The sequence below is a fragment of the Strigops habroptila genome, chromosome 16 (genome assembly GCF_004027225.2).
Source record: "Strigops habroptila isolate Jane chromosome 16, bStrHab1.2.pri, whole genome shotgun sequence".
Taxonomy (NCBI): domain Eukaryota; kingdom Metazoa; phylum Chordata; class Aves; order Psittaciformes; family Psittacidae; genus Strigops; species Strigops habroptila.
The window spans coordinates 7,230,909-7,252,964 of record NC_044292.2 but is presented as its reverse complement, the minus strand read 5'-3'; the positions used below and the strand labels follow the sequence as shown (position 1 = coordinate 7,252,964).

The window sequence follows — 22,056 nt, the reverse complement described above, 5'->3', positions numbered from 1 at the left end:
GAGATCTTCCCATATCCTCCATCAGCACATTCTTTGTGGCAAGGACTGTGGCTTTTGGAAAATGCTATAAATAATGAAAAGCCTTGCAGGAGGTTGGACTGGATGACCTTGGAAGGTCCCTTCCAACCCAAACTTGCATCTGCCCTCTTATAATATGGTGGCAGGATGTACATGTTCCCTGAGCTGCTGAGCTCTGATGGTGACCGTCCCACCCTCTGTCCTGGTCACTCTGGGGCTGGAGGGTTTTCTTTGACCATATATGCGGCATGGGGAACCCTTCCAGCTCTCAGTGACTGTTTGCTATAGAGTCTCATGTTACCAAATCAGAACATCTGTGAATTACCAAACATGGGAAACTCAATCACCTCCAGGAGAGCATTTGTATATTGCACGAAGGTTAATTAAATAAAGCTTAGCAGCCCCCACATGAAGCCTAACCAAGGTATCACTGATACACTTGTGGCAGCCCATCGCCACGCTCCCCCAGGCTGAGCTTCACTCCACAGGCCATGACCCCGGAGTTTCTTTGTTTGACCCAATTTTAATCAGCTTCCTTCTCCGATTCCAGCAAATCCCGCTGCTGATGGCAGCCAGGAATAAAGGCTATTGTACAGTGCGAGGCTGTGTTTCACAGCAAGTCACGATAAGCATTTCCTTTCCAAACATCCAAGTTCCCCAAACGTTACGAACAGTGGCCAAAACCAGTAGAGAGCAGATTATTGGAATTTTGCAGATAAAACAACGGCCAGGATAAAAAAATACTACTGGAGCATCCCTTGCTCTTTACCCTCTCCCCTTCCAACTGAAAATTAAAGGAAGAGAACATGCAAAGCCTCCTTACCGTACTGACAGCGGGGTCCTTGGAAGCCAGAGGAGCAATGACAGAGCTGCGACGATCCCTCTACGCAGTTCCCACCATTGAAACAAACCCCGTAGCCACAGACAGCTGCAAGGAAAAGGGAGAGAATTCCCAAGATCAGGATGGAAAGTGTACATGCATTAATAAACACCCATCCCCTGATTAAGTTCCCACTCAAAATTCAAAGTATAGGAAGCAAAATACCTTGGGCAATGTCTAAGGGCTTTTCTTACAGTCAGCTATGTGAGGATTAGGAGGAAAGCATCGGCAGAGCTGCAGGGCTGTTGATAGAATAACGTTTTTCCAGCCAACAAGTGGGTAAAATAGTCAGAAAATGGCTTGTGCAGAATCATATCAGATCAAAGATAAGTTATTTATTTTGAAATAGGACGTATCTTTCAGGAATAAGCCCCTGGAAGGTGCTTCCCACTTCTCCACTGAGCTTTCCCAGCGACCCAAATGCAGCGTCACCTTCCAAAGGGATGAGGGATGAAATAGAGCTAAACTGTAAGGAAGCCTGAGCAGCCACGTTTCTCTGTTCTCACCAAGTGAAGTGTAAAATGTACACAGAGACAGAGAATGCTCAATTAGGCTTCTGAAATCCACCTTTTCAAATTGCCCAAATAAAACCACAAACAAGGATATGTTTTCCCAGTGAAATGTCTATTTCTCATAGCTCACAAAACGCAGCCGATGTTTTCTATTTCCCACTAGAAAATGCTCATCTTGGAAGGAGAAACGTTGTGAACAAGTGATGCTGTCACGTGTGCGGTGCTTTGTCAAAGTGTACGGACACAGAAAAAGTTCCTATCTTCCTTTTTCCATGGGGAGCAAAAAGAGCTTCGCCTGTCAACATGGTGCAAGAGATCTCACAGTAGTGCTCCAGCAGTTCTCACTGGGAGCTGGTCCAGCAGTTCCCAGCCACCTACCCTGAGGCGCCTGCTCAGCCCAGGCTGGGTTGCAGACAGCTCTGGTCCAAGAACAGCAATGGGGACCGATGGATTACAGCTTATGCATCCTTGGAAGGAATGCGCTGCAACTGCCAACAGTGTTATGGTCACCTGCATGTTATAGGGGCCCTTGTGTCCTATTGATCCAGCTGATAGATTCAGAGAACATAATTATTTCAAGTAGCTGGCATTACAAAAGACAGACCAGGCACTCCAAAACCTGTTGGCTCAGAAATGCAGGTTTAGGAGGAGGAGCACAGAGCTGATGGAGCCAAACACAGCTCAGGCCGCCAGTTACAGCAACTGCTGCCCCACATGGAGCATCCTGCCAGCAGAGTAAGTGAACCATCAACCAGCAAACATATGCTGCATCCTTAGGAAAGCATCCTCTGCCGAAGCAGAGATGAGATTTGGCTTAGGCTTTAGTGGAAATAATAGGGGAAAAGATGAGAGCACGGTTTGTCCCCTGCTGGGAGAGTCAGGGTTATCCCAATCCCAAGGCACACACGGCAGTGGGGGAGTTGCTGGTTAGTGAGAGCTGATCACAAACAGTGACCCTGCTCCAGACCCACAGCCTGAGTGCAGCTGGCTTTGCACATCCAGCAATTCTTCCTGCTCAAGGAAAGCACCTTCCAGAATACTATCAGACCTGGCCTCTCCTCCTACTGGGAGGCAAACTCCTCAAACTTTGCACCTTAGATGCACTAGAGCTGAAATACTTGAGCCTCAGCGTTGGCTCCTTCAAGGATGCAACGATTTTTCAAATCCTGCCTCCAAAAAAAAAGGAGGATTATTTAGTAACACAAAGGTAGCATTGAAACCCAAACACTCATCCACCCAAACTAATGAAACAGTGATGAAATGTTGGTTCAGAAACCTGTTATCTTCTCATCTAACATTTTAGTTGCTCCTCATAGCCACATATCCCTGGGGACCGTGGTGATCCCATCTCAACCCCATGATGGGCTGCTGGTGCAGAACACTGGAACCTGGGAATCCCTTTCACAAGCATCCTGCCCAGCTGAGCCATGGCAGTGATGATCACAAACCCTTCCCTTTCACATCCTCCCACACGGCAAGGCAGAAGGAGCTCTGGGCAGTGACCGTTTCATTGCAACTTCCCATCTCCAGATGTGCACCAAGATTTGCTAGAGCTGCAGCCTCCGGTTTTGTTAGCTCTAGTCTTGTGAGAAGGGCTGGCTTCTGTTTTATTCCTTTTCTTCAGGCCCAAACACCATTAAACAGAATTGATTGTGTGGCCAAATTGCATAGTAAAATTATTTGGTTTTTTGTGAATCCTTCATCTTGATCCCCTAAAACCCAGGTTTTAGGCAGGGTCTCAGTGAAGCTCAGCCTGGCTCCAGCCCTGTGTGCCAGCATCACTCAGCCCTCTGAAGCAGTTCAGTGAAACCCAAAGCACAACAGTGGAAAATATGAGGAGCAATTGCAGCAACACAAACCAGGGATTAGAAGATACGGGTGTTATTCTTGGCTGTGCCCCAGAATTCCTGAATGAGCCGGACAATTCCCTGCTCTGTGTTTCAGGCTGGCACAGCCAGAGTGGAAATCACAACAACCCACTTCCCAGCCTAGGGGGGTCGGGGGGCCTGTGAGTCTCCCTCTCTTATGTCCTCCAAGCCTTCTGCAAACCAGCTCCTAATTCAGAGTGACAGAATTTAACGGAATGAAATTTGGGAATAGGGTAATGACACTGTTGTGGGAAACAGGAAAGAACGGATAAATTATGGAAAGCATCGCCGCCTTCTGCTTGAAAGGCCAGACAACATCTTTTATGAGGTTTTAGCAAGGTGGGATTCTTGGGAAGAGACTGATTTAAAAGGAAGACTGATGAGGAAAAGCACTTTTCCTACAATGTATGGGCTCCCTGAGGAGGTACAACGTGGCCATCCTCTGCATGGACAAAGATGGTCTCTCAGGGGAGCGCACGGTAGGAGTTTAACCAACACCGAGGTTCAGAAGTTCAGGCAAAGCCTTTCAGCTGACAAAACAATGAGCCTCCAGGCGCCAAGAGGTGAGGTACAAAGGAAAGCCCTAATAGGGAAATTAAACTGTTAACCCAACACATTTCCTGCTGAGCCTTCCAACCTGTATCACCAGAAACAGGGCTGCTCCCTCCAATGCCGGCTCCCGCCAGTCCTGCTGTGGGCTCCTTCCCTAAGGAAGCCTAAAGCTAAGCAGGGCTGGCAGGAGATCCGCGGCTCAGTGCAGGGCACCCGACTCTGGAGTGTTTTAATGGGCCATTTGTGACTACTGAAAGTTTCTCTTTTAATGAGGAGATTAAAATCCAGCTGCTTTCTACTGAGCCCTCAGGGATGTGCGGAGGGGTTTTCATAGTGTCTCATCCTCCACCTGCTCACCAAACAAGCATTAACTCTCCTTCTTTACCCAGGGCCAGGTTCCACCCCTACCTGAGCTACAAATCAGAGAAAAGCGTGATCTGAACGAGGGCTGAACAAAAACTCCTGTTAAAGACAACTGGGAACGGTGACTGAATCCTTAGACCAGCAGCTCAAACTGAGCTCCTGCAGTAGCTCCACGGAGCCACCCTAAGAGGAAACCACACTGCTGGCAAATGCAGCTACCCAGCCACACAATGGCCAAGCTCCTTCTTGGCCAGGCCGTGCTCACCTAGGCTGTTCCATTTCCTTCAGCCTGCTCATCAGAATTGGACTTGGGTATTTCCACCCATCTCCACAGCAGACCTTCCCAGCTTCTACTAATGGTCTGCTCTTTATCCTCTTCCATACTGAAAGTAGAGACCATGAAGATTACCAGACATGCAGGCCCCTCATCCTAATCAGCAAGGGCTTTAACTGTGTTATTGAACCCATGTGGAATTTAAGTAGCATCTCAGAGGCCACTTGAAACTGAGAAGCTTACTCTGAAAGTCAATCAGTAATCACGCAGGGAAAGAACCTGATGCCATGCTAAAAATGCAAAGGGTGTCTTGACTTCTGACCTTTTTCATTCCCAAAAGGACTGAGAGGATGAATGCTCCAAGACAGAGGGCAATGGAAGCACAATAAGCCCTCATGCTTCTACAAGAAGGCTCAGCTGGCCTTGACCAGCTACACACAAGTCTACAGTGGTGAAAATTTCCCCTAATAACACATCAGATGGGTTGATTTCTAATTATTTTTGAGGGAAAGTGGTGAACAGTCCAGCATTTGGAGCAAAGAGAGCACTGCAGTGATGGGATGCCAGCCTCCGAGGGAAGGCAAGATAAGATGTCCTTACTGGAGTGATTCCATCGTGTGGCCTCCAACAGCTCTAATTAAACTGTCAGCAGCAACAGCCCTCCCCACCTTTGTACTCCTGGAACACGATCAATGATCTCTGGAGACAGATAGGAAGGGCCACAAATCCTGCTGACATATTTTGGCACGGCTTCATTGTGTAGCAGAGCTACACCAGTGATCACAGGCTGCCTCGCGATTGCTATGTGCAGAGTAGAAAATCCTCTAACACACATAATGCCCTGGGCTGTTTCCCTGCCTCAGCACTTCACTAATATTTACTGACTCGTTTCCCCAGCCAGTCCTTCCTACACCTTCTTCTGGTCCAGAAGAACAAGCTTATACTAAGGTCAAGGCCACAGCAGGAAAAGTCATCACACCCCTGCAACCCAAAAGATGGAAGCTCCTCAGGATGAGGGTTTAGTTATGCAGAAACCAGAAGCATTCCTTAGGACAGTCTGAAGATTGGGACAGATACTCCTGCATGGGCACCAGCCAGGAAGAGCCATCCCATCTACTCGGTCCAGGCTGCAGGATGCTCCTCCAGCTACACTAGGCGAGCACTGACACGCTGTGCCATGGCACAGGGAGCATCCATGTCTTTCCTCCTAAAATACCATTTAACTGACCACATCACCCACATTCTCACTTTGAAGTACAAGGTTGAATGGGTGGAAGCAAGGGAAAAGCCAGGACTTTGCAACGTGTCCTTCAGTTTACTCTCCAGCTGCAAAACATCCACTAGCTTTCCTGCTCTTGGGAATAATACAGAGAAAACATGTAAACAAGGCCCATTTAAAAGAGAGCAGCAGGAATTACTGAGGGATGTGTGACAAGAAAATAAACACCAACAGCACATCGGCAGCAAGTGTGACATTAACAGGGAGAGCCAAAGTGTTTTGTCTCCAAAAGTGTTTTGTCTCCAAAAGAGCTGCACCTCCCTCTTTTCTATTCCTCCTCTTTCTATTCTGACCCTGCAGCGAGCAGCCTGTAGAGACCATTGTCCAGCTTCCGAGTGCTGGTCCCGATGATGCAGATGATGAGTTAAGAGCGTGCCCTGAGCAGCTTTATTTCCTTTTCTCTGCTTCCTTCCTGGATGGAATTACTCACTTCCTCAGCAGGAAAAACCATTACAGCCCGCACTGTTCTGAGTTCATCTGAGGTAGTTATCCGCGTGCCAACAGTGGGTTATTGGGCACCCATGGAGCTTCCTCCAGCACAGTGGGGTTGCTCTCCTGTGCTGCAGGCTTTTGAATAGGAAGAATAAAGATTGGCTGCTAGACACACCTTTTTCTTCCTTCCTTTTAAGCCTTTTCTTCAAGCATCACAGCACACGGAAGCCATAGGCAGCTTCTCTATGGAACAAAAGGTGACTACCTGTGGGAGACATTTTCCTATATTGTAGGTCAATTACAACCTAAATCACCTTTACAATGGAGCTGGACACAGCAGCTTTCATCCCCTTGCTGGCAAGGCACGTCGGATCCCCAACTCTTTGTTGGTTTGCCTGCCTATTACTTAAAACGAAAGCTGCTTTTCTATGGTGAGGGCAGGAGCACGCCTCCAATAGTGTAATTCAGAAAGGATCAGAGCTCTAGTATGCAACTAGGCAGAGAATTAATAACACAGCACAGGGAGCCTGTGTGATTCTGCTTTGATGGTGACATTTATTCCTACACACATGCTCAGATAAGCCTTTGCTTGATTCAAAAGAAGATTTTACTTTGCTCTCCACACCTCAGAAGCAAAGTTCAGTATTTCGCCAGCGGGACATGGCCACAGTGTTCAGGGGAAGGAGCCTGGACCTGTGCAGCATCTGCATCAAGCAGGGCAGCCCTGGGAAGGGGAAATATGGGGCCCATGAGGATGCTGCTGCCTTTGGCTTTTGCAACAGCATAAGATCATCTTATATACTGACATCTGCACATCCCTAGCCTGACTCACGGGCAAAGTTGAAAACATATCACTGCTCAGTGGGGAAGGAGATATTTCCATGCTGTTCTACAGAGAATTACACTAGAGCAAACAGAAAAGAGCAGGAAAAGCAGCCACAGAATCCAAGGGTACCAAGTTCTGGGTCTCTGTTTCCAGCCTTGTGAGTTCCACCACTTCACCCTTGCAGGCAGTTTGGTTTCTGCCCTGAGGTTGATGCCTCAACATCCCTTGCTGGGTCCTACCTGTCCTGCACCAAACGCTCACCCTTTGGCTATGGAGGGAGCAGGCAATGGGGATGACAGCAGAGACCTCCAATCTCTGGCCTGGGGGTCTCAAGCTCAGCGAGTCTTCAAATAACAGATGTATTATGATATATAGATATCAGATACATAACCCAGATAACAGATACACAACCCAACCCACACACCCCTTTCCAAAGTAGCTGAGGAGTCGCACCCTATTCAGTCGGCAGATGAATCCTGCTCTCACCCATGGTTCAGAGTGAGGAGCGGAGAATGACCAGGGAGCAGGCTCCAATAAGGAACCACTGGCCAAAATCCAATCCTTTGGGAGTGCAGCACCGAAGCCAAATTTACCAGCCCATGCGCAATTAGCCAAAGGCTGCCTTTTCCAAGGAAGCATCTCCGGTGAATGCCGAGTAAAACCAACCAGCCGGCACATCATCCGTCACTGGCACGTTCAATCACACAGACAGCAATTACTGGCTTCTATAATGACAAGCCCACTCAGGGCTTGGATTACAGCTTTCCAGAGCTTCTGCCAACGGCACCATTTGAAACACCAGTTTGGGCCTGATCTTATACATTTAGCAGCATTTGGCAACTGGAGGAATGAATGTGGCTGAAAACCCTTCCATATTGCGATGAGGAAACTCTCCAAAACCAGGAAGCAACATAAAGCACTTCCTGGGAAACCAGAGAAAATGCCCCCTGACACACAGGTAAAAGAAATACAAGTAGCAAACCCCCCAGAAATAAACAACAGAAGCGCCCAGTTCTTTTTAAAGCCATTCTTACAGCATTTACTGCAGGGATAGGGCTTGGACTGAGCACTCTCAGCCAAAACCCAACCCTGACAGCAGCAGATGGAGTGCGATACTCACGGTAGAGACAGCCAGCATCGCCTCCAAGCTGGGACCATCCTGGACAACACTTGTACGTGGTCTGGTACGTCACCTTGTAGACCTGCCTGTAGCCTGTGTAGTAGCCAGTTCTGAAAGACAACAAACCGAGATTCCACCCAGACAAGGTGAATTCCTGCGAAACAAGGGAATGGGAATGAGCAGAGGCTGTAACTCTACCTGTGCGTGCATTCAGAGGGAGGAATTAGGTTTTCAAATGTGCTGACATTTTTGTTTCACCTCGTCTAGCAACAATCGCTGATGCCAAGGAAACACTTACTAATGTGCTCCAGTTGGGAACAGGAGATAGAAGTGGCCAGGTCCTATAACACCCCTGACTCTTTTCTCCTTTGCTAAGCTATTTCACAGCTCTGAGCTGCTCTCAAGCAACTCATTCGTAAAGGAAACTTAAATGTTAAGGTAGTTCAGTCAGTTCTAGTGAGCACAAAGGGGTGTCTCAGGGGGCTGGTGAGCTAAAAAAGCATCAGAATCCTGTTGGAGGTATTGAGAGACCACGAGGGTGCTGAGGCGCTGGCACAGGGTGCCCAGAGAAGCTGTGGCTGCCCCATCCCTGGCAGTGTTCAAGGCCAGGTTGAACACAGGGGCTTGGAGCAACCTGCTCTAGTGGAAGGTGTCCCTGCCCGTGGCAAGGGTTGGAGCTGGATGAGCTTTAACCCTTCCAACCCAAACCATTCCATGATTCTATGACTCAAAAAGCTTATCACATAGTTGTGTCTTCCATAGCCAGGCTCGGCAGAGCCAGGACACTGCGCTCCACTGGGGGCTGAAGGTCCCTTTAACGACTCCTACCAGTGACTTCCAGGGTGGGATTTGGGGCAGCAAAGTGGGGATTGATCTGAAGCACAAATAAACAGAAGTGACAATTTCCCCTCCCCGGAAATTCGCTGTTTTGTGTCTGTGAAACCTGAAACAGCAAAAACTTTTGAAGCCGATTCTCAAAAAGCTCCTTTGGCAGAACATGAAACTGACTCCACCAAAGCGAAGCGGACAAACAACAACAAATATTTGGCGCAGCAGATGTGTTGTACGTGTCCACTGGAAATATTTACCCTAACTCAGTCTGGCTGTTTGATTTTGTCTGAATGTTTGCACCAAACCCCCCCCCCCCCAAAATCACTGTGAACCATTAATTCCCGAGCAGGAGCCCTGCGGCTGCTCTCCTGTGCCAACCAGCATATGGAAGCACAGCTGAGAAACAGAAGAGCAGATACCAATTCCTTTCTGTACGAGCTGTTAACAAATTATGAAGGAAATAGTCATGTCCCAGAAGCAGCTGAGAAAGCAATTCGCAGTCCCTCAGGCACCAGAGCAACCAGCAATTGGGCTTGGGTCCATCTTGGCCCACATGGGACCCTGAGTGATCTCCCAGCCCATCCCAACATGTCAAACATGGCACCTTGGGAAGCAGGAGTGGGCACAGTGGATGCCGTAAGGTGGAAAACACCGTTCTTTCCATGCATGGCAGTGAGCCGCCTGTTCCATCAGCCCCGTGTAAGCTCAGAAATGAGGAGGAAAAGGTACTCCAGAAATGCAGGACAGCTCAGGATTAACCCCAGGCTCCCTTCTGCTCCCTGACACCCTCATCTCCACGAGCCTTTGGACACTTCACATCCTTAAATCAACCCAAGTGAGTTCTCAAGGAGATGCAAATATTTTGCCAGGCGAAGTGGCCTGTGGATATCTGGATGCTGCAGACTGGAAAGAACCGCAGAGGAGATACTTTATCTTCAGTGGTTCTGTTTTCCGTTGTGCTTTAAGGAGTCCCTGGCACAGAAAACGCTGAACGAGCCAGAACTAATGGAACCCAGGCTTAAAAATCCTGCTGCTGGAAAACCCACTTCCAGCCCCTCCGGGGCAGCGCTGCTGCTCCTCCAAGTTTCATGACTTAGGGGTGAGCAAAGCTACCTCCTGTCATTACCTAATTCAGGAAAATTGCACAACCAGTAGCAAAACCATCACATTCCCAGGAATAGCAGGATGTGCAGCCCAGGGGATGCTCCGTTCAGCTGCTGAGGAGCAGACAGGCCGGGCCCACATCCTGGGCTGGTGCAGAGCAAGGTTTGTGCTCACTTTCAGGTAACATTGCAATCCCACACATGCAAGTCCTCTAAAAGCAAATGCTCCTGGTTTTAGAATGCACAAACTCAACAGAAAACTACCCCATCTGCAGCTCACCCTCCTAAACTGCACTTATAGGCACAGGGATGGGGCTGTGGCAGGGTCTTGCAGCACCCTGAGCATGCCCAGGAATTTGAGGACACTAAAATACACATAGGGCACATAGCTTTAACACCTATGGATATGGCACATCAGCAACTGGTGCTGCTCCTCGCCAAGCAGCCGAGTTGGGCAGCGGCACCAAATGATGTGCGAGGGAAGGGAAGAGCAGATGCCGGTTTTTCCTGGCTGCATCCATGAACTCAAAGGCACCAGGACCAGTTCCAGGCCAGCCCCGTGTGTGTCAGATCCTGAAGCTGTTAATGTGCTTCCTGTGCTCCGCGCTGCTGGAGCCGGGTCCAGCTGGAGCAGCTCCAGAGGGAGCATCCCTGGGAATGCTGAAACCGCGCTCCGCTGCCCTCGGCCGCCCAGCACAAGGGAGCTTGGCAGGAGATCTTCCAGCTATTGGAATAAGCTCCCAAAAGAAGTTCAGAGTGAGGGGATATGGGACAAAACCCTGCCTGGGGGAAGTTCTGCTCTTTTACTGCTCAGTTCTGCTGATAGTCCTTTCACTGTCTTGCTTTTAGAATTCCTTGTGCGAAATCCTTCACAGCACCTCCAGGCTTCACCTCTGTATTCCCACCAGGAACACAGGTTTAGCACTAGGCTGTTCTGATCATTATAATGAAGCACGACAGAGTTTTTTCACTTCAGTCCCTTGACTTACGACCTCAGAAACAGACATGAAAGGACCAAAGGGGCATCTGGCTCTGAAGAGTTCCCAGCCTTTGAAGCAGGAGCAGACAGGGCACCTATCATTTCAAAGTCCTCTCTTAAAACACAGCCAAAAGACGGACTCTGTTTGCTCCTTTATAACCACCACACAGATATCATCACCACGGTAATTACTAGCAATTACAGGTTAGGAGGAATTCCTCAAGCCAAGACTTAAAAGCTGTCTCTAGTCCAAGATGCTTCTTTGAAACTACTACTGTAATTATTATGTTGTGAAGGCTTGAAACCAGCTGATGAGGCCGGAAGAGCAGGTAGAGCACAGGAGAAGATTGGGCACATTGCAGTTTGCCTACTGGGTAGGTAAGAAAGGTCCATTATTTGCACTGTTGCCCATGTTCACAGCCCCTCCTGGTTGCTCTGAGGGTACCAAGCAGTTAGCGAGGCTGGTCTCTGTGCTAGATGCCACCAGCCATGGGCTTCCCCCTTCTCAGATGCAACATGAGCAACAAGCTCACATCCCCACTGCTGAGCGGGATTCAACCTTCATCATGCAAGGAGAGGGGCTTTGGACAAGGGATGGAGAAACAGGACAAGGGGAATGGCTTTAACCTGCCAGAGGGGAGATTGAGACGAGCTCTTAGGCAGAAGTTCTTCCCTGTGAGGGTGCTGAGGCGCTGGCACAGGGTGCCCAGAGAAGCTGTGGCTGCCCCATCCCTGGCAGTGTTCAAGGCCAGGTTGGACACAGGGGCTTGGAGCAACCTGCTCTAGTGGAAGGTGTCACTGCCCGTGGCAGGGGTTGGAACTGGGTGAGCTTTAAGGTCCCTTCCAACCCAAACCATGACTCTATGAAGGAGCCATCCAAGCTGAGGGGAAAAGCACGCACCTCCGCTCGTAGCTCGTGCACCACCGCCGTCCTCCGCAGTCCTGCTTCCACACCTTGACGCCGCGGGTGAAGGCCTGGACACGCGGCTGCCGGTGCCCCACGATCGCCAGCTCCGGCTCCGCGCAGACATTTGGCCTGGACAGAAAAGCAGAGATGAGGGAGCTTCTTCCTAAGGACGATCTTGTGCCACGCACAGGATTTGCCTCCTCGTTTAATTAAATCAGTGCAGGGAAAGGGAATGTGCCAGGTCAACCCACCACAGGCAGCTGTCAAATGCAGCTCATCCACCCCCCAAAACACTATGGGATTTAACGCCCTAGTGAGCAGACAGCGTTTTAACAGTTGCACCAGCACCAACAAAGCACACAGTGCAAAAATGGCATCTCTGCCTCTCAGGAGCATGTCTTTAGGCCTTAGTGAATCAGTTAAACATCGGAGAACTACACAGTAAACATCACAAACCCATACTTACAGATGGAAAATGTCCATGTTTGTCCATTCCGTCCCCTCTTGGTTAATGAAGAATGCATGTGCTCTCTTTGCACCTAGGGGACTGGTTTCCTGTCTATTTTCAATGCAAACACCAATGACATCTGCATCTCCTGACAGTGTTTGGAAAACAAATTATCCTGCCACTAGAAATGATATATTGTTTTGTTAATACTGCTTTAGATTAGAATTCAGTTCACTTAGATGCTTTCTCACTCATTCAGAGCTAAGGGCTGCAAGACTAATGCCAATGAGTAAGTGAATTGAGATAATTCAGTAAGAAAATGAGGAAAACACCACTTGCACTTTATTTCTTTTCTAAACCTTTCTTTTACAAAGATTTTAACTAAGAAAGAGGAGGGAAACGTTTCTCTCTGACTTCGTAAGTTATAAGCCATTCATTACTTGGGATCGCTCCTGTTGCTTCCAATTCTTTCACAAAAATACTTCCTATAGAAGTTGTTTAACTAAATACCCTGGCCGTGAGGAAGCACATGGGGCTGCTCCAGGGCATTCACTACCCCTGGCAGTGCCTGTGGGATGAGCGGTGCCTCTCCTTCCCCTCCAGCTCTACTCCAAGGCTCCCCTCGTCATCCCCACGTGTGGCCACTGCCGAGCTGCTGCCTTGCCAAGCCCCACACACATCACTTCACCAGCACAAGGGCTGCAGTGAAGCCGTTTCATGCCCCGAGTGTCTCCGCACATGGATTGTCGTGAGCTGATGCGGGGGGGCCTCACCTCCGAGCGTCTGCTCATCCAAAACCAGGGCTGGAAGGATCCCCACAGACACGTCTGGCAGCTAAACCAGTTGGGTGTCATTTATTACAGGGAAGAAAGGGTCTTGTGTGCCTCAGAGAGTGGCTGTGTGTGCAGTGATGCCCTGTGGGAAGGGACAGCACTTCCCAGGCGCTGGCGCTTGCTTTTCTCCAATGCTTTGGCACACATCTCTAGGGGCTCATCCAAGAAGTCCTAAAAATAATTGCCAAGGCAGGAGCACAAAGCTCGACAAAGGGAGAAAAAGCATCTTCTTCCAAGACCTTTATCTGCTGAAAAGGGGCCCTTATCAATCAGAAAGTCAAAAACATCCGGAGAGCAGCTTGGAGCTGGCATACGGTGCAATGCTGCTTCGTTACCAAAGGGATTAGAGCAGCCCCCCTGCACGGAGAGATCATCTTCTGGCAGGGGACCAGGCTCGCAAGGAAGTTTTCCAAGGAAGTCAAATGAGTAACACCCAACTGTAACTGTAAAATGTAATTAAACAGAACGGGCTGCGTGCTGCTGCAGACAGCGAAAGGGGGGAAGGTCTGTGCAGTGAGAAAGATGCGTGAAGTGCCATAAACCCAGCAGGTCTGGGAGGAAAGGTCACATCATTCCCACTACAGTCACCTCTTGCACTCACACAATAGGCATTGTGGTTGCAAACAGCATGTTACAGCAAGCAAAGACTCTCTGGATTTTCAATTTCTCTTCCCCTTTATGTCCATCTGGTAGCAGATAAAGCAGCACAGGATACCGCCCTCCCCTCACTCTCCTGCTCTTCCCTTCACCCTTGATTTGAAAGTACCACATTCAGCTTCTGCTTTACATTTCCCTGCCCTACAAACACCCCTGGGCTGCTCTTATTGCTACTTACATATGGGGCTGGAGCTTGTTCCCAGAAGCAAGAGATGATACTCGCAGTGCCAGGATGAATGCCAGTGCTGCTGCATGAGACCCCATTGCACCCATCCTCTCCCCACAGTGTTTGCAATGCCTGGAAAACTTCGGAGCCCTCTCTCCTGTTCCTCAGAGGACACTCCTGCTCTCAGCTCACCGGTGTGTTCCTCTTGTAAAGGGAATGCTATAGGAGCACATGGGAATTCTTGCACAGGGAGAGCAGATTCATCGTTCCTGGATGCTTCCTCCTGCACGGGTTCAGCTCAGCAAGTTTCCCCGGTCCATGGGAAGTGATTACAGTGCAGATTGTCACCGGGCTTTCCCCCAAACCAGACCTGGCTTCTGGTGCTCATTTGCTCATAGTGAAGTGCACAGAAGTGACTTTTTCTTCTGGCATTTGCTTCTTGACAGAGCCCAAAGACCTGGTGGCTCACAGGACCTGGGTTCCATCCAGCAGCGAAGCCTCATGTGGGTCTGGAGCCGGTTTGGAGTCGTGATCCACTTCACAAGGCAATGTGAAGATCAGCACTTGGGAAGGGAAAGGAAAAGGCTCTCCTGTGCACAGAGCATTCCATCTCCCAGAGCAGGCAGAGAGCTCGTTTATCCCATCTGCATCCATGGAGCCATCCTCTGCTGCTGCCACAGCTTCCACCTTCCTCCGGAGACAGGATGGAGTCACACACACACTAAGAGCAGCTTCCCTGCTTTCCAAGGGAGTAACTAAACTTCCCTCCTGCCTTTCCCAGGTCGAGCTCTGCTCCCTCACATGCTCTCTTGTTTCTCTTCTTGCTGACAGCCAGAAATCCCTCCCACCAGCCGTGTCCAACCCAGGAGAGGAGGGGGAGACCCTGCAGAACAGTAGCAGAGTGATTCAGGCTGGTTTCTCCAAAGACAGCTCTTTTGCACTACCTAAGGCCAACACTGCACACACCACTCCAAACCCCTTGCCCAGCAGCTCTAGAAATATCCCACAGAGGTTTAATCTTTTCCTCTGTGCTCTAACAGATAACAAAATGGATCAATTCCCAAGGAATAAAAGCTATAAACCAGCCAGAGACACATCTGACCTGTGCTCAGTGTTGTTAACAGCCAGTTCTTGGGGTGGTGGGGGAATACGGCAGGTAAAGAGGGACTTGGGGAACAAGGTGAGATTCCTGCCTGCCTTTTCCCACCAAACTCGCTGCTCCATAAGGAAACAGCAAGAACAGAGGTGTTGGTAAGGATGTTGCTGCAGCTGGGTGACAGTCTACTGGCCCCTGTGAAATGAGAGAACAGAAGTGCCCAAACCCAGCTCTGAGCTGGTTCACTGCAGAGTTTCCTCTTGCAAAGAAATGCCATAAGCATCAATGGTTGTTGTCGCCAGACTTGGCAGAGGGCTCCTGCCATCCTTCCTGCCTACCTGGACAGATGGATGGATGGACGGACTGACGGATGGCTGGATGCATGGCACCCAGGAGAGCAGAATGGGGAAGAGGAGAGTGGAGCAGGGATGCTGCACTACAACTCTCCCACCTCAAGAACCTGCAGCAAACTCTCCCCAGGGTGAGGACGAATCAGTGCAGCTGCAGACCTGATCTATGGCACATACAGACTCTGTGAGGGCAGGAGAGGAAGTTTTGGGTAGTTGAGGTGTCCACACCACACATGTATTTTGCCACTGAAATACAACCATTCCATCAGGACTAAAGTCACCAAGGAGCCAGGCCTCAAAGCTGGTAGCTCACAGAAGGAACCAGGCAGCTCCTTTTTGCACCTCAACCCTTTCCAAGTCACAGGACTTGCACAAATCCCTCGGGTCAGAGCAAAGCGTGGGTAACAGGGGCTGATGCTTCCACTTAAAGTGAAATATCTGCCAAGCAGAACAGATGGGAAGACAACATCGTTCACTCTTCCTGGAGAAGGAAGGCAGCTACATAAAAATGTTTTATAACGATGGGGAGAGCTCCAGGGTACAATAAATTCAGGCCTCCGCTTTCCTGTCTGGACGTTGAACTTCTCTTACAGCAGGGAATGCCAGGACTGCTCCCAGTTACTCTTCCAGTACTTACTTCTGCTAACCAAGAGGTTTCTTTGCACTCGGCTTGTCCTTGCTCTGGGTCCAACTTTGGTGAAGGCGATACCTGGACTTGCAAGAGGTGAAAGCTCAAGGCCCAGCAAGGGACAGGGCATAGACCCTGACCAGATGTCCACTGGCAGGAAGGGTCGGAGGGGTCTGTGCTCCAGCCCGGCAGGCAGGGAGCAGGCATGGAGCCGGCAGAGCCTGGAGTGTGGCTCCCTCTCCAGGACACAGCCAGGGATGAGGATCCAGCTCCCTTGCTGCGTCTCAGGATGCAATTCTGGCCACGGACGGGCAGGACACAACTTACCAAGAGGGTCCGGGCTGGTCTGGCTGCGGGGGGCAGTAGCGTGGTCACCCCTCGAGCTGTGGCCATCCCTCGGCCACCACCATCCATCCTCTGGGCTATGACCGTCCCTCCCCTGGGCTGCCTGCAGGGAAAAGAGGACGCTCTCATGCAAAGAGCAGCGCTTTGCAGTGTTTAATGTTTCCCAGCATTAAAGCCAACCCTGCGATGCTTTTATAAGTGACCTTAAAGAATGCTACGAGGCTTCCCATTTAAACAGGCTCGTGTGAGCACGGGCTGCAGCGAGCACAGCAAAGACCTCGTGAAACACGTGTAAAAGGTGAGTATCTGCAATCTCGGAAGGTCCGTGAAGTCAATTTAGTGTGTTTCCAATTTGGCACCATCTCCCAGCGCTGTGGAGGATGTTACCCTCTGCCTCGGGGTAAAGCAGCCCTGGGAAGCGCTCAGAGAGCATGAACAGTGACAATACCTTCAGTAACGCTGCAGAGACCGCGGGATAAAGACCAGCCCGCCCTCCATCCCCAGTGCTCTGAGCCGCAGGATGCGGTGGGGGCCTCGGGGCTCCGCAGGGTCCCGCCGCCCTCCTGCGCTCCCCCGCCACGGGGGTACCGCGGGACTCGGTGCTCCCGGCCGCGGTTCGCTCCGCAGGGAGCGGGGCGGCAGAGCCGTGCCAGATCCGCATCCCGCGCCGCTCACGCGTGTCCGTTGGTTTCCCCGGTCCCGCCCCCGGCGCGGGGCGGGCTCGGGGCGGTCCCGGTCCCGCCCCGGAAGGCACCGAGCTCCCGGCCCGGCCGCGATGCTGCAGCTCCGGGACGCGGCGGAGGGCGGCGAGGGGGACGGCGGCAGCCCCGCGGCCGCGGTGCTGGTGCCGGGGGAGGCCGGGCCGCCGCCGCCGCAGCCCCGGCAGACGCTGCGGCCGCTGTCCGTGCGCACCGCGACCCGCGGCGGCCGCCTGCGGGAGTACTTCGTGTTCCGGGTACGGCCCCGCCGCCGAGCGGGTGGAGGGGAGCGGGGGGGGAGCGGCCCCGGCAGCGGGTAACGTGTCCCCTTGCCCTGCAGCCCGGCACCATCGAGCAGGCGGTGAGCGAGATCCGCACGGTCGTGCTGCCCGCCGAGGACGGGGAGGTGCAGAGCGTGTGGCTGCTGGCGGAGTGAGTGCTGCCCGTACCCAACCGCGGCCTTGCTTCCATCCCTACCCGGGCCCTAAACCCCACTTTGCCTTTCCCTCCACCCTGTCTGGCTCCTCGGCCCCCAACCCGCACATCCCTGCTTTGCTCTGCTTTAACTCCTCATGGTTCTAAGACACCTGCAGAACAGAAGCCCTGCAGAGGCCAAGGATGGCTGCATCATGCTCCTATTCCTGGGCAGCCCAAACCCACCCAAGGGTGAGGTGAAGCCCCTAAGTTAACGTGTTCCAAATATTATGACCCTTAGAGTGAACATACAACTTACTCCTAGGTTGCCCTAAGGATGGAACAGTATAATAGCTGTGATGGTTCAACAGCAGGTAAAGTAACATCTTTTATCCATGAAATGTGAAGAAACTGACAAGTTTTTCTATGTACAGGCTGTTCTTACAGAGGAAAATACTGTCAGACCACACAGGTAAAGGAAACTATTTCTCTCCCCTGAGCATGCACCACTGCAGTTAATTCAGCAAGCATGGCAACATGCTCATGGCATGGTGTTAAACACTCTCTAGAGTTGGTGAGGACGCGCCTGCCCCATTTAGGAGCATTTGTTCTCAAATAACAGGCAGTAGCTGGAGCAAATGCTCTGAATCCTCAGACTTACTCTGATTTTCTAGTATTTTCTGCTGTTGTGACACCCCACCTCTTGTCAGATTTGCTGACCCAAAGCAAAGGCCATAATGGAACAGGTTGATTCTCCTTCGCGACTCTTCTGCCCATGGCCAAGACCAGTAAAGTTCACTCCTGTTGCCTTGCCAGGATTGATCACTGGAACAACGAGAAGGAACGTCTGGTTCTCATCACAGACTGGTCCCTCCTGATCTGCAAATACAACTTCATCAGCCTGCAGTGCCAGCACGTGACGAGGATCGCCCTCAGCGCCGTCGATACCATCTCGGTCGGACAGTTCGAGTTTCCATCTAAGTCTCTGAACAAGTGAGTTGATGCAGTAACGCTGCAGTGTTATTGTAAGTCTTTTGTTGTTACTGGGAGTAGTTTGAGCTGTCAACCTTTGTCCCTGACTGCTGGGCAAGGCTGAGAACTCTCCTTTTGCTCACGTGACTTTGCAAACTATTACTCAGCCTTACTATAAGACCTCAGAGTAGCTGCTGTTTTGCTGGGGCAATCAGTAGTTACATTAAAAGCAAGCCCTTGCTCAAGGACTTTCAAGGTAAGATGAGTAGATTTGGGAGCAGACATTCATTGCCATTAATCTTCAAGGCCAGGTTGGGCGGGGATTTGAGTAATGTGGTCTAGTGGAAGGTGTCCCTGCTTGTGGCAGGGGGTTGGAACTGGGTGAGCTTTAAGGACCCTTCCAACCCTGATGATTCTATGTAATGCAGTGAGTAGTAGCAGTAGTAGTACCGCCTTAGCATTACTAGAAAGCCATGCGTAAATGTCAGACCATACATCAACACAGGCCATCACAGGCAATGCAGTTCAGATGTTGGGTCCTGGGCATCTAACCTTCTTGCCCGCAGCTTATAAGAACATGTCTTTGCACATCTCAGAGGCCAAATTCTTCTTTTACTAGTCTAGAGGAAACACTACCAAACTTCTGTTTCAATTTCTAGCTCTAAGTCTGTCTGTTTCAGACAGCATGTTTCTACTCAAACTAGCCTCAAAGACTCCAAAGTCTTACCCTGTTACTTGTGCTGTCTTCAACGTCAGGCGAGAAGGTGTTGGCATTCGAATTCAGTGGGACAAGCAGAGTCGTGCCTCCTTCATCAACAGATGGAACCCGTGGTCCACCAGCATCCCGTACGTCACCTTCACCGAACACCCGATGGCAGATGCTGATGAGAAGGTGGCCTCCCTTTGCCTGGTAAGGAACTGGCCTCTCCTGTTCTAGATGGGTTGTTGAGCTTGCAGGCTGGGCATGACTTGGATGATTTTGAAAAGATACAACAGTTAAATTGTGAAGTCAAAGAGATGGAACTTGGAGCTGTAACTACATCTCCCCATTCATCAGATTTTGACTTGCAGGGCAGATCCTGCAAATGGTTGCTATGAGGAGGAGGCTGAAACCTCCAGAGGTGCAAAGTCCCATAAAATGCAACAGAAAATGGATCTTGGTGCTGTTCCTCCTCTGACTTACCCAACAGGCTGATGCCTGGTGACTTCTAGAACTGCCAGCTAATTAAACAAACAGTTTAATTGCTGACTGCAAGCCTTCACTTAGGTGGTTCTCCATTTTACTTGCAATAGTTGCTTTCACTTAAACACCATGGTAATTTATGTTTTGCACGTCAGTGATAAGGGCAATCAGAAATAAACAGTGTTAGCCACTGGCAAATCTTTAAGTTACACATAAATAGTGTCCCGGTATTAACTGTATTATTAAGGTTAAATGTCAGAACATAAAGTTTATCATGGCATGGAAGATCCATGACGACAGCAGCATTGGCATTCAGCCTTTACAAGTCAATATCAGCAGCTGTTTATCCAACAATCTTTAAAACAAAGGAACCAACACCAGTGTGACTTTTCTTCTTTCAGATGGAGAACTTCAAAACCCAGCTAATCCAGGCTGTGAAGAAAGCCCATAAGGAGTCTCCATTGCCAGGAAGGGCAAATGGTGTGCTCGTGCTGGAGCGTCCTCTCCTGATCGAGACCTACCTGGGATTGATGTCCTTCATCAACAACGAGGCCAAACTTGGCTACTCCATGACAAGAGGCAAAATTGGATTTTAAAACTCATTGTGTGGCATCTTTTCAAGGGCAAGTGATTTTGGGTCTGGGAAGAGCGTGCCATGCAGCAAAACACTAGATAATCAAAGTGAGGAAGTCAGGGGAACACAAGAGGGTTGGAGAACTGGAGGTTCACAGGAGGCCTGGGTTGTTCAGAGAACACACAGGCCAGGTTAATCTGACACAGGTAGTGTCACTCATATTTTGTATCCGATTTACAGTTCTCACACAGGGCTAGCTAGCAGCAGTTATTTTTCATTTCTAACTACATGTTCTTCTAACTACATGTTAATTAAGGGCAGGGGGAATCTGCTACAACCACTCTGCACAACATCTAAGACACAGCAAGACATTCATGCCCCGTTACAGCTGTATCCCTGTGTTTGGTGTCAAACCGTGTAGTGTGCTTGGGCTTGATTCACATTGTTTAAAGAGGAGTTAGCGGTCACAGTTCCAGGCGCCTTAGCACTTTAAGGCCTGTGAAGTCATTCTGTAGCTAAGCAGTCAGCTAATAGTGTTAAACTCCCCTGTTGCATCTGCTCAGAAGCATTCCACATGAGCTATGCATGAATAGGAGTTTATTGGCTTCCTAACTTCTTGTGTGTGTGCTTGCTGCAGCCACAGAATAAAGACTCCATTGAGAGAATATTGCCAAAAGCCTCGCCAACGCATCTGCCTTCAAAGCCATTATTTATAAAACTGAAAAGGAATTCTATTTTGATTAGATCTATATTCTTAACAGTTTTTCTTAAATCAAGTCTGGGAGAGCAGCAGGGCAGGACTCCTCCTGGAGACAGGTAAAACATTGGTGCCAGCCTTGATTTACACTTCACCTCATACAGATGTCCAGTAATGAAATTCAGAAGCAGTTTAAGAGACTGCAACAGAAATTGCTCCTGAGGTTACTCTGATCACCTCTTTCATTCCGTGTGACCTTCTAGGTGTGCTGTTTTATCAGGGCATTTCTCTGCACAACTACAATGCTGAGTAAACGCTGTGCTGCAGTGGTGGTTTTTGGACTAAGATGTGCTTTTATGAAACCTCTGTAAAGCTGAAGTCATGATGGAATGCAACAAGCTGCATGCCCTTAATGCATTTTCTATGATACCTGTTTAATTTTCATTAATCTTGCAGTAAAGTTAAAATTTAACTCAGTTTGTTCATTTTTCTTCATTTTGGGGAGACAGACTGTGAAATGAAGTAGGAAAAGAAAAAACATCCAGTAAATTCCGCAGCAGTGGGCTCCCTTCCTCTGATGGATCCAGCAGCCAGCTACACAGGTTAGAGACCAGACAGTCCAACTGCTCCTGCCCTGCCCAACCATCCACTCCCATCTGGCACTAGATAGTTGGGTCACAAGCTCCTATTTCAGTTGCCTTTAGTGTATCATTCTAAAGTAATAGTTTGACCCTTCTTATAAAGATTCAGTATAGTAAGTCTATAGTAGACCAGGTGCAATTACTGTCATCTGTTAACACCTTAGTCTGGAAAAGCACAATTACTACAGAGGGCTTGATTTGCTTTCTGAACACAGAACTTGTTCTGCTTTAACAGCAACTGATTCCCCAGAAAGCGTCTTCCTGATCTATCTACTTCTGCTACAATATTTAGTTCTAATATACCAGAAAAAAATCTGTTGTCTTACCAGCCTGGATACAAGCTGCACAGTGGTGTGTGCAAGTAACTGCCTCCTTGTGCCAGGATTAATCACCTCACTGATCACAGAGAA

At 49.7% G+C, this 22,056-nt stretch overlaps 2 protein-coding genes and 1 long non-coding RNA gene across 3 annotated transcripts in view; 1 reads left to right on the top strand and 2 right to left on the bottom strand.

Moving 5' to 3' along the window:
* MEGF6 (multiple EGF like domains 6) overlaps window positions 1-14,108 on the bottom strand; it is an 82,727-nt gene extending 68,619 nt beyond the window's left edge. Inside the window, exons 1-4 of the mRNA XM_030507992.1 lie at window positions 14,061-14,108; window positions 11,939-12,073; window positions 8,125-8,234; window positions 842-946 (exon numbers count right to left, since the gene is read on the bottom strand). Of these exons, the coding sequence (XP_030363852.1) occupies window positions 842-946; window positions 8,125-8,234; window positions 11,939-12,073; window positions 14,061-14,062 (352 nt within the window). The 5' untranslated portion in view covers window positions 14,063-14,108. The remainder of the gene's footprint in view (window positions 1-841; window positions 947-8,124; window positions 8,235-11,938; window positions 12,074-14,060) is intronic.
* A 1,857-nt stretch (window positions 14,109-15,965) lies between these two features.
* On the bottom strand, window positions 15,966-16,561 carry LOC115617534. Its single transcript, XR_003994624.1, has 2 exons — window positions 16,450-16,561; window positions 15,966-16,203 (listed from the first exon to the last, which is right to left on the bottom strand). It is a non-coding gene; the product is annotated as an uncharacterized LOC115617534 (long non-coding RNA).
* A 632-nt stretch (window positions 16,562-17,193) lies between these two features.
* Window positions 17,194-21,481, top strand: TPRG1L (tumor protein p63 regulated 1 like). The gene is made up of 5 exons (XM_030508170.1): window positions 17,194-17,422; window positions 17,506-17,597; window positions 18,396-18,572; window positions 19,308-19,461; window positions 20,136-21,481. Exons 1-5 carry the CDS (start codon window positions 17,243-17,245, stop codon window positions 20,328-20,330), a joined length of 798 nt encoding a protein of 265 aa, XP_030364030.1. The 5' UTR covers window positions 17,194-17,242; the 3' UTR covers window positions 20,331-21,481.
* The last annotated feature ends 575 nt before the right edge of the window (window positions 21,482-22,056 follow it).

Bases quoted from the DNA above. Each gene is read 5' to 3' on its own strand.
- TPRG1L (XM_030508170.1), top strand. From the start codon at position 17,243: ATGCTGCAGCTCCGGGACGCGGCGGAGGGCGGCGAGGGGGACGGCGGC. The intron at 17,423-17,505 runs GTACGGCCCCGC...CTTGCCCTGCAG, and splicing joins GGGAGTACTTCGTGTTCCGG to CCCGGCACCATCGAGCAGGC. The intron at 17,598-18,395 runs GTGAGTGCTGCC...TTGCCTTGCCAG, and splicing joins AGCGTGTGGCTGCTGGCGGA to GATTGATCACTGGAACAACG.